Source organism: Falco rusticolus, chromosome 19, assembly GCF_015220075.1.
Source record: "Falco rusticolus isolate bFalRus1 chromosome 19, bFalRus1.pri, whole genome shotgun sequence".
NCBI classification, from domain to species: domain Eukaryota; kingdom Metazoa; phylum Chordata; class Aves; order Falconiformes; family Falconidae; genus Falco; species Falco rusticolus.
The window spans coordinates 2,979,115-2,989,655 of NC_051205.1; the positions used below are offsets into that span (position 1 = coordinate 2,979,115).

The following is a 10,541-nucleotide window of genomic DNA, read 5'->3' on the forward strand; positions in this document are numbered from 1 at the left end:
GGGTCTCCAGAGCGTGGGATGGGGATAGCGGGGGTCTCTGGTGCGCAGGGCAGAGTTTGCAAGGGTCTCCAGAGCACAGGGTGCCAGAGGTGGGTGTCTCTGGAGCGTGGGGTGCTGGAGGCAGGGGGTCTCTGGAGTGAGGGGTGGAGTTGGTGGGGGTCTCCGGAGCATGGGGTGGCAAAGGTGGGGGTCTCCAGAGTGTGGGGTGAAAAAGGTGAGGGTCTCTGGAATGTGGGGTGGCAGAGGCTGGGCTCTCCAGGGCGTGTGGCGGCAGAGGTGGGGGTCTCTGGAGTGTGGGGTGGCAGAGGCGGGGGTCCCGGCCCACCACAGGGGGCGGGGCTCGAGGGCGGGGCCCGGGCAGCGGCCCACAGCCCCGGGCACAGGCGGAGCCCCGGAGCGCTGCCGGGGGGGCGGGCCCGAGGGGGCGGGCGGCAGGGGCCGGGGGGGGGGCCGGGGCGGGTCTGGGGGCGGGCCCGGAGGCGGGCCGGGGGCGGGGCCGGGCCGTGTCTGGGCAGGAAGTTCCGCCCCCCGGGCCGGGCCGGGCCGGGCCGGGCGGCGGCGGCGGTGCCATGCGCGGCGAGAGCGGCCGTGGCGGGGTAGCTGGTGAGCCGCCGGCCGGGGACCACCGGGCCCCGCTGGGGCTGCGGGGGGACCATGGGGGGAGGGGGGGCGCGGGCGCTGCGGCTGCTCTGGCCGCTTCTCGCCGCGGGGCTGCTCATCGCCGCCGGCACCGGGACCAGCGGGAGCGGCGCAGGTGAGTGGGGACCTGAGGTCCGCGGGGGAGTCCCCGGTCTGTGTGTGTCGTGCGCCTCCCCCCCCCTCCCCTCCCAGCCCGCGGGAGTTAGCTCCTCGCGTCCCCCTCGGCCATCGCGCGGGGACCCTCGGGGACCGGCAGCAGCCGGGCGGGGGGGGAGTGGGCGGGCAGCCGGGACCGGGGGCCGCAGCCCTGCGGGATGCTCGGTGCTCCGCCCCCCCGTGGGAGCGCGTAGCCCTGGGAACCCGCGTTCCCTGGGCTGGTGGGGAGCGGGGTCTGCGGGGGACCCCCGCCGCTCCAGCAACTGCCGGGCCCCCGGAGGGTGGGGGTCCACGGAGACCGGGGGGGGGCGCTGCGGGGCGGGGGGGACTAATGAGTCAGCCGGGCCGGGCCTCCCAGCCCTGCCCCAGTCCCCGAGCTGGTTGTACTGGGCGGCTGGGCCGGGGCTGACGCAAGGCCTGGCAGGGGACCCCATCCCGAGCGGGGGGGGGGGATGTGCCCCCGCCGCCCTGCCGCAGTCCCCCGCGGGGGTCACCTCCAGCCCCCTTGGAGCCATGCCCCGGGCGCTGTGGGCAGGGGGTGCTCGGGGCGGGGACTGGGGGGACCATGGGCGCTGCTGGGGTGAGCCCACGGGGGTCCCAGTTCCTGCTTCCCACCCCAGACTCCTGCCTGGGCCCTGGGGGGGCTGGTTGGGATGGGGGCAGCACAGGGGGGGCTGGCTGGGATGGGGGACAGGGGGTGACTGGGTGGTGATGGGTGACTGTGTGGGGCTGGGCTGCAACGGGTGACAGGGCTGGAATGGGTGCCTGGGGGTGGGGGGCTGCGATGGGTGACAGGGCTGGCGCGGCTGACTAAGGGGTGGGGGGCTGCGATAGGTGATGGGGCTGGGACAGGTGTCTGGAGGGGGGGGTGGGGCTGTGGTGGGTGACGGGGCTGGAATGGGTGCCCGGGGGTGGGGGGTGCTGCGATGGGGGGTGCTGCGATGGGTGACCGGGCTGGGACAGGTGACTAGGGGGGGCCACGCTGCTATGGGTGACTGGGCTGGGACGGGTGACTGGGGTGGATGGGCTGGAACGGGTAACTGGGGTGGGGTGGGTGACTGGGGGGGGTGGACTGCAGACAGGTGACCAGGCTGGGATGGGTGACTGGGCGGGTTGGGCTGCGGTGGGTGACAGGGCTGGGATGGGTGACTGGGGGGGGGGTGGGCTGTGGTGGGTGACAGGGCTGGGACGGGTGACTGGGGGGGGGGGGTGGGCTGCGGTGGGTGACAGGGCTGGGACGGGTGACTGGGGGGGGGGTGGGCTGCGGTGGGTGACAGGGCTGGGACAGGTGATGGGGGGCGGAGGGGCTGCGATGGGTGCTGGAGCAGCTCTGTCCCCATGCAGGTGACAGCTCACGGCAGCGCCACGCAGAACTGGGACGCTCCTGGCACATGACCCCGTGGGTCCTGCGGGACAACCAGACTCTCAGCCTGGCAGAGGCAACCCAGGTGAGCCCTCACCCGCGTTCCAGGGGGCGCTTGTGTCACGAAGGGGCTTGTCACAGCTGGGGGGGGGGCTGCCTGCACCCCGCCACCTCCCCCTGCCCCCTTCCCACTGCAGGAGACTCACCATTCAGGCCCCGTGTCCTTGAGGGTCCAAACACCCGGAGGGTCCGGGCACCCCAGGGGCAGTGGGGAGGGGGCCTCCAGCAAATTCCTCTCCTCCGCCGGTGCCAGGCAGGACCTCGGTGGGTCGGGGCACCCACCCTCCCGGCGCTCCTCCCGGCTGTGGCGGAAGGGCCCAGCCCGCCCCATGGCCGTTGGGAGTCTCTCTGGTGTTTCCGCCGCGCTGCACCGGGCAGGAAGCACGAGGGGCGGGGGGGGGGGGGGGGGCCCGCTCCGTCCGACACCCCCTTCCCCGCACAATGAGCCCGGGAGGGAGGGACGCTTCCTGCAGGGTGCGAGGGCGGGGGCCAACAGAGGATCCCTTCCGCCCCCTCCCTCCAGGCACGCGCCAGGTGGGTCCCCGGCCCCCCTTCGATGCCCCACCCTGGGGGTCATGGCATTTCAGGGGGGGTGTGGGGATGGGAGGGGACCCCGCGGCTTGGCGCTGGGTCAGGTCCCCCTGGGGCAGGAGGTTCTCCTGTAACTGCTGCCTGTGGCAGGGGGGCTTCCCTGCCCGGCTGCGGGTCCTGCTGGAGCTGGAGGGGACACGGCTGGTGCTGGAGCTGGAGCAGAACTGGTGAGTCGGCGGCTGGCTGGGGCAGAGCAGGGGCATGAGTGGGATGGGGGTCCTGGGGGTCCCGTATCCGTGGAATGATACGTGCAGGGTGGGGCTTCCATGGGGTCCATCTCCATCCATGGTGCACAAAGTGCACAAAGAGGGTCTGGGGGACCCTCTCTCCATCCGTGGTGCATGTGGAATGGGGGTCCCTTGTTCCCTTTCGCCATCATGTGGGATGGGGGGTCCCAGGGACCCTGTCTCCATCCGAGGTGCACCCACAGCAGGGTGGGAGGTACCGGGGTCCCTGTTTTCATCAGTGGTGTGCTCAGGATGGGGGGAGCTGGGGGTCCCTGCTGCGGGGTGACGCATGTCTCTGGCAGGGAGCTGGTGCTGGGCACTGGGGCGCTGCTCTACTACCTGCCCAACGGCACGCAGGTGACACAGGAGGCCAGCAAGCAGGTAGGGCCCAGGCACATCATGTCCCCAGCAGTGTCCCTGAGCTGTCCCCGTGCTCTGGAGGGACCCTGGTAAGGGGCTAGCTCCTGAAGCGCCCCCTCTTTGCTGCAGGAGCACTGCTGCTACCGGGGAACGGTGCGGGGCTTTCCTGGCTCCTGGGCCAGCCTCTGCGCCTGCGCCGGACTCAGGTGAGCCCCTGGCCCCAGCGATCCCCGAGCCCGGCTCCCACCGTGCCGCTGACCCCTCCTCTCCCCTTCCCCAGTGGCCACCTCTGGCTGTCAGAGACCAGGAGCTACGGGCTGGAGCCGGACACCGGCAGCCCACTGGGGCGGCACATCGTGTACCGGCCGCGTGAGGTCCGGCTGGCACCACGGGCTTGCGAGCAGGGATTCCTGGACCCCCCCTGGGCAGAGGCAACAGAGACCGAGCCCCCCTGGTCACAGAGGGTAGGTCACCCGTGGGTCTCACCCCACTGGAGGGGGGTCCCCTCGCCCGTGCCCTGACTCCCTCTACCTCCCCAGGGCAAGCGGGCGGTTGCGAAGCAGCGGTTTGTGGAGCTGGTGATGGTGGTGGACTATGCTGCGGTGAGTGCTGGGCAGGCATCCCTGGCGTGGGGGCTGCCCTGCTCCCCCTCAGCCCCCCTGACACCCCCCACCTCCACCCCCAGTTCCAGAATTACCGTGACCTGCAACGCGTTCGCACCCGGACCCTTGAAATTGCCAACCAGGTGGACGCGGTAAGTTGCTGCTCTGATGCACCGGGCGCTGTCCATGCCAGCCCGGTGCTCGGCTGTGCCCTCGCTGCTGTGGTACCAGAGGTCTCTGACCCACCTCCCCCGTGCCCGCCCCCCGCCAGTTCTTCCAGCCGCTGGGAGTGCGGGTGGCCTTGCTGGCGGTGGAGGTCTGGAGCGAGGGCGACAGGTTCGCGGTGGGCGGCAGTGCCAGGGCTGCACTGGAGCGGTTCCTGCGCTGGCGCCGGGAGGAGCTGCTGCCCCGGCTGCCCCATGACAATGCCCAGCTCCTCACGTGAGTGGGGGTCAAAACGGGAGTGGGAGACAAGGCGTGCAGGCAGCCCCCCAACCCTTGCGCTCTTTCCCCAGGGGCACACGCTTTGAGGACGTCTCAGTGGGGATGTCGGCTCAAGCCTCCATGTGTTCTGCACGCTCTGGGGGGGTCAGCATGGTCAGTGCCACTTGCCCCCTTCCCCATCCTGCTGCCACCTGCCCACCCTGACCCCCCCTGTCCCGTAGGACCACTCGATCAGTGTCCTTGTCGTCGCCTCCACCGTGGCCCATCAGCTGGGGCACAACCTGGGCATGCACCACGACAGTGCCGGGCGCTTCTGTGACTGCAGCGACCTCCAGCAGGACCGCGGCTGCATCATGGCATCGCCCACGGGGTGAGAGCAGCAGGCAGGGTGGCGGGGGGCCGGGGCTGAGCCCCCTCCCAGCCTCATGGCCCCTTTCTCTGGCTCCACAGGCTGACACCCGGCTTGAGCTTCAGCAACTGCAGCCGGCAGGACCTGGAGCGCAGCCTGCGGCAGGGACAGGGCTGGTGCCTGTCCAACGTCCCCGAGCCCCGGCGCTTGGCCGGGAGCCCCCGCTGCGGCAACCACTTTCTGGAGCTGGGCGAGGGCTGTGACTGTGGCCTCAGCATGGTACGGGGGGCTCTGGGCGGGCTGGGGTCTCCCCTGCAGTCACCCCCTTTCTTTTAAACCTGGGGCTGCCCATGCCATGCTCCAGCCCTGCTGCAGGGCTGGCGGGGGGGATGCCAGTGCCCCTCGCTCACTGCAGCCCCTCTGCCCGCAGGAGTGCACTGATCCCTGCTGCAACAGCAGCACCTGCCAGCTGGTGCCCGGGGCCGAGTGTGCCACGGGGGATGCCTGCTGCCAGGACTGCCAGGTATGTGGGGACAGGCAGGTGACAGCACCGGCGCTCCAGCCACTCCCCAGGGTGAGTTTCTTGGGGGACCCCACTCATCTGACTGTGCCTCCCCCCAGCTGCGCCGTGCCGGGGACATGTGCCGGGAGCCACTGGGTGAATGTGACCTGCCCGAGTTCTGTGACGGGGTCTCGCCGCACTGTCCCCCCGACACCTTCCTGCAGGACGGGCAGCCCTGCGCCGGCAGGCGGGCGGTCTGCTACGGCGGCGCCTGTGCCACCTATGAGGGGCAGTGCCAGCAGCTGCTGGGGCCAGGTATGGCGGGGCCAGGATGGGGGCCAGGGGCCTGGTGGGGGTGCTGAGGCTTGCTGCCCCCCCTGCTGCAGGTGCCGGCCCCGTCTCCAGCTCCTGCATGACCTTTCTGAATGCAAAAGGGGATGAACGTGGGCACTGCGGGCAGCTCCCCAATGGCTCCTACGTCGCCTGTGCCCAGCAGTGAGTGCCGTCCCCACCTTGTGTCCCCCCCTTGCTATCCCCCCTGCCCCTGACCCCTCTCCATCCCTGCAGGGATGCTGGCTGCGGGATGCTGCAGTGCCAGCGTGGTGGCACCCATGGAGACCGAGCAGAAGGGTCCTGCCAGGGGACAGTCCTGCCCAGGGACGAGGACGTGAGCGATGCGGCTATGGTGCTGCCTGGCACTGCCTGCGGCTCCGGGAAGGTGTGTACCAGCGTGGCAGGAAGGGGGCTGGGGGGGTCTCACCTGGTGCTGACACCCCGTCCCCGGTAGGTGTGCCTCCAGCACCGGTGCCAGGATGTCTCTGCGCTGGGTGACCAGCAGTGCCACAGCAGGTGCCACGGGCACGGGGTGAGTGCAGGGCTCATGGGGGGGGCGGTGGTGGTGCTAGCGGTGGGGACCTGCTGGGGGCTGAAGCTCGGTGTCACCCGCTCAGGTGTGCAACAACCACGGGCACTGCCACTGCGAGCGGGGCTGGGCCCCCCCGACCTGTGAGAGCCCCGGCGCAGGGGGCAGCCAGGACAGCGGCCCCGCCGCCCTGGAGCGAGGTGAGGGCAGAGGCAGGCGGCCGCCGCGCAGAGAATGGGGCTTTGTGCGGCCGGAGCCCGCGTGGGGTGCAGGGGGGGCTGACGTGCCGCTTTCCACAGGGGGGAGTGCCCTGCCCACCGCCCTGCTGCTGAGCGCGCTGCTGGGGCTGGCCCTGGCGCTGGGCTTCTGCTGCGCCCGCCGTGCCGGGCTGCACAAGCACCTCTGCCAGCTGGGCAAGGGGACCTCCTGCCAGTACAGGTAACCGCGCTGGCGGGGATGGGTGGCACGTGGGTGGCATGCACGCCTCTGTGTGCATGCGTGTGCCGTGACAGGTACCGGCGCTGCCTGCCTGCATGTGGGCACGCACACGTGCGCGGTGGGTAAGCGGGGCGCGTGCATGTGCATTCACACGCGTGTGTGCGTCCCGTAGCGGCTGACCGAGCGGTCTGCATGCATGTGTCCCCAAGCGGGTGACAGTCCGTGTGTGCCTGCATGCATCCCCTCCGGCACAGGTAGCAGACCCTGTCGTGTGTCGTCGCCCCATGTCACCGCGGTTCCTCCCCCCTCCCACTGGCCCCCACCTGCAGGCTGAGCCCCCCACTCTTCTCCCCACAGTGCTGAGACCCGGGTGCGATTCCTGGGTCCAGAAGCCCCAGACGGCTGGAGCGGGTAACGTCACTGCCGGAGCCTGGGCGTGGGGCTGTCCCTGAGCTGTCCTGCTTCGCAAGGCCTCCGGTGCTGCGATCTTCCCCTGGCAGTGCCCGTGGGGTGTGGGGCAGCCCCCGGGGTGCAGGGTGTTGCATCTTCCGGCGCCGAGGGGTTTGTTTCTCTTGGGCTTCTGCTGGTGTTGGTGTCGCTCGGTCATCATGTGGGGTCCCCCAACTGCCCGGAGCGAGCGGGGCCTGATCCTGCCTCTCCCCTGCAGGATCTCGCAGCCGGAGCCCCGGTTGGGCAGCCAGGGCCCCCCAGAGCGCCCCCGGCCCCCACAGTGGCGTCAGGCCACGGAGCTGCAGGTCATGCACAGAAGCAAGGTGAGAGCCTGGGGGGGGCTGGTGATGGAGGGACCTGCTGGTGAGGGTGATGCTGTCGCTGTGGTAACAGGCTGGTTGCCATGGGTACTGGGGTTTGGGCTGGTTGTTGCCAAGGAGGCATCCCTGGTACCAGCTCTGAGCATCCCTCCATTCCGGAGCTGTGTGGTGACTCTGTGGCACCCTGGGACAGGAGCAGCCTGGCACGGCCCTGGACCACGCCGCTGTGATGTCCTGTGCCGCACGTGGCACTGGCTGCGCTTCTCCAGGATCAGTGCCCTGGCTGGATGCCGCAGCCATCCAAAAAGCGGGGCTGCTGGTGCAGGACTGAGCCCCTGCGCCGCCCACTGTGGGGTGGGGGGGTTTCTCTGCTTTGCGGTGGGAGGGGGGTCTCCGCATGCTGCACGGCTTGCCCCACTGCAGGGCTGCATGGCGCGCCTGCCCCCTCTCCCTCTCTCTGCAGCCGGCTGCCCTCGGCTTGGCCCGGCCCGATCCGCCCTCCCGGCCTCTCCCGCCGGACCCTCTTCCCAAGGTAACGCCGGGGTGGGGGTCCCGGGTGGCACCGCCCTGGCCGCCGGCCACCGCTGCATGCCTGGCTGCGCACCAGCTCTTGGGGACCTGCGGGCTGTGCCCCTCTGTGGCACAGCCCCCCACAACCCTCCTGCTCAGCAGGGGGCTCATCCCCACAGCCGCCAGTCCCCGAGCTGTCTCGCTGTCCCCTGGCTGTCTCACTGTCCCTGCTTTCTCTGCCTAGGCCCCCCCCTCGGACAGGCCGCCCCCCCCCACACGCCCGCTGCCCGCGGACCCTGTGGTGGCAGGCACTCAGGTAACAGCAGCGCAGTGGCAGCGTGTGGGGCAGGACAGCGTGCGCCTGGGCCAGGCAGCCCCTGCCCCCCGTGGGGCCAGGAGGTGGTTTTCCCCCCCTCCCCAAGCCCATCGGGGGGGTCAGCCCATGCTGGAGCTTTGACACCCCCATTCCCCTGCAGCCCCCAGGTCCAGCCAAGCCCCCCCCACCTCAGCGGCCGCTGCCTTTGAACCCCCCGGGGCCTTCGCTTCCCCATAGCGAGACACACCCCGGTCACCCCTACGTCACCGTGATTCCCTCCAGGTGAGGGGGCAGGCTGGGGGGCTGCAGGGTGCCAGCATGGGGGGCTCTGTGTGGGGCTACACAGCACTGGAGTGGGGTGCTGGGGGGGGCAGAGCAGGGGGCCAAGATTGGGGGGCATAGTGGGGGGCTGCAAGGGCCAGAGCAGGGGGTAAAGGGGGGGGGGGAGGCTGTGGGGTGCATGGGGGAGGGGGAAGGGGCAGGCTGGGATGCTACAGGATGCCAGCATGGGGGGCTACATAGCACCAGAGGGGGGTGCTGGGGAGGGGGGTGGGGGGGCAGAGTAGGGGCCAGGACAGGGGACTATAGGGGGTGAGTGGGGGCTGTAGAGGCCAGAGCAGGGGGTGAAAGTGTGTGTGGGAGGGAGGGGCTGTGGGGGTGCATGGGGGGGGGTGTGCAGGCTGGGGGACTGCGGAGTGCTAGCATAGAGGGGCTGTGGGGGGGGCTACGTGGCACCAGAGGAGAGAGCTAGGGCTGACAGAGCAGGGGACCAGGATGGGGGACTATAGGGGGGCGGGGGCTGGAGGGGGCAGAGGGTGGAGCCAGGAGGAATGGGGTACCAAATCAGGGGCTGGGGGGGGGACTAGTGGGGGCTGTAGGGACCGGAGCAGGGGCTAGAAGGGGGGGGGGGGGGCGGGGCGGCTGCAGGGGACCAGAGCAGGGAGCCAGGAGGAAGGGGGTGCCAGGGTGAAAGGGCTATGGGGACCAAGAGCAGGGTGTAGGGGGGGGGGCGGCAGGGGCGGCACAGTGCCGTGACTCCAGCCCCACCACCACCCGCCTTTCTCCCGCAGGCCGGCCCCCCCGCCGCCCGCCGGTGCCCCCCAGGAGGCCTGAGCCGTGGGCCGAGCCGGTCGCAGCGCTGGAGCCGCGGGACAGGCCTCACCCCGGGCCCCGCGGGCCTCGCCGCCCGCTTGTCCCCTGTCAACGCCAATAAAGGGGCTGTGAGCTGCCGCCGCGCTGCCTCCTCCGGGCCGGGAACCGGGAACCGGCGCGGGGGCAGTGTCTCGGTCGCCCGGGTGGAACTACAGCTCCCAGCAGTCCCTGCGGCGCCCGCCGGAAGTTCCGCCCCCGCGCAGGAAGGGGCTCTGGGCCGCGACCGCCCCCTGGCGGGGATGGGGGGGCAGCCGCCGTGGGGCCACGTGGGCGTGGGCGCGCGCGTCTGCGGGGGCTGCCACGCACATGGACACACGCGTGTGCAAGGGCCACCCGAGGTGCGGGGACACGCGTGTGCAGGGACTGACACGCACATGAACGCATGCATGTGCAGGTGTTGCCATGCACAGGGACACATGCGTGTGCAGGGGCCACCTGGGGTGTGGGGACACACATGTGCCAGGGCTGCCACGCACATGGACACACATGCGTGCAAGGGCTGCCCAGGGCGTGGAGACACGTGTGCAGGGGCCACCTGGGGTTTGGGACACCCATGTGCCAGGGCTGCCATGCACATGGACACATGCCTGTGCAAGGGCCACCTGGGGTGTGGGGACATGCGTGTGCAGGGGCTACCATGTGTGCGGGGACACACTTGTGCAGGGGCTGCCACGCACATGGACACACGCGTGTGCAAGGGCCGCCCGGGGTGCGGGGCACGCGTGTTCAGGGGCTGCCCCGGCCCCGCGCCGTGTGTCCCGGGTCCCGCCGCCCCCGGGCGGGGCGGGGCTGGGCGCTGGGAGCACCCGGTGCCGGTCCGTGTCCGCGGTACCGGGGCGCTGCCGGCTTGGGCTGGGGGCACCGGGAGGGCGCCGGGGCGATGCTGGTGCCGGTGGATGTCGGAGGTACCGGTGCCAGATTGGGGCGGGGCCGCCGGTCCCGACTGACGTCGGAGGTCCCGGTGCCCGGCGGGCTCAGGGGTACCGGTAACCAGGGTGCCGGACTGAGGCGGGGCCGCCGGTCCCGGTCCCAGCTGATGGAAGTACCGGCCCTGGTGCCGGTGGATGTCGGCAGTCCCAGTACCGGATTGGGGCGGGGCCGCCGGTGCCGGTGCATGTCGCCGGTGCCGGGACACCAGGCGGGCTCAGGGGTATCGGTGCCCGTCCCGGTGCCGGATTGGGGCGGGGCCGCCGGTGCGTG

General features: G+C 71.4%; 1 protein-coding gene across 7 annotated transcripts; it reads left to right on the top strand.

Moving 5' to 3' along the window:
• Positions 1-639: 639 nt before the first annotated feature.
• Positions 640-9,419, top strand: ADAM15 (ADAM metallopeptidase domain 15). 7 transcript variants are annotated; one of them, XM_037370919.1, is made up of 25 exons: positions 640-754; positions 2,140-2,243; positions 2,900-2,976; positions 3,339-3,417; positions 3,526-3,602; positions 3,677-3,860; positions 3,936-3,998; positions 4,082-4,150; positions 4,270-4,439; positions 4,514-4,595; positions 4,664-4,812; positions 4,893-5,070; positions 5,222-5,314; positions 5,413-5,608; positions 5,680-5,788; positions 5,861-6,011; positions 6,081-6,158; positions 6,244-6,355; positions 6,455-6,593; positions 6,951-7,004; positions 7,261-7,366; positions 7,827-7,895; positions 8,118-8,189; positions 8,350-8,471; positions 9,260-9,419. In XM_037370919.1, exons 1-25 carry the CDS (start codon positions 655-657, stop codon positions 9,300-9,302), a joined length of 2,676 nt encoding a protein of 891 aa, XP_037226816.1. In that variant the 5' UTR covers positions 640-654; the 3' UTR covers positions 9,303-9,419. The 7 variants fall into 7 exon arrangements, 5 of the variants coding, with proteins under 5 accessions (XP_037226816.1, XP_037226818.1, XP_037226817.1 ...); XM_037370921.1 differs by lacking the exon at positions 7,827-7,895; XM_037370920.1 differs by lacking the exon at positions 6,951-7,004.
• Positions 9,420-10,541: the final 1,122 nt, after the last annotated feature.

Coding starts and splice junctions, on each gene's coding strand:
- ADAM15 (XM_037370919.1), top strand. CDS start 655: ATGGGGGGAGGGGGGGCGCGGGCGCTGCGGCTGCTCTGGCCGCTTCTC. Junction 4,813..4,892: donor ATCATGGCATCGCCCACGGG/GTGAGAGCAGCA, acceptor CTGGCTCCACAG/GCTGACACCCGGCTTGAGCT. Junction 6,159..6,243: donor GCAGGTGCCACGGGCACGGG/GTGAGTGCAGGG, acceptor TCACCCGCTCAG/GTGTGCAACAACCACGGGCA.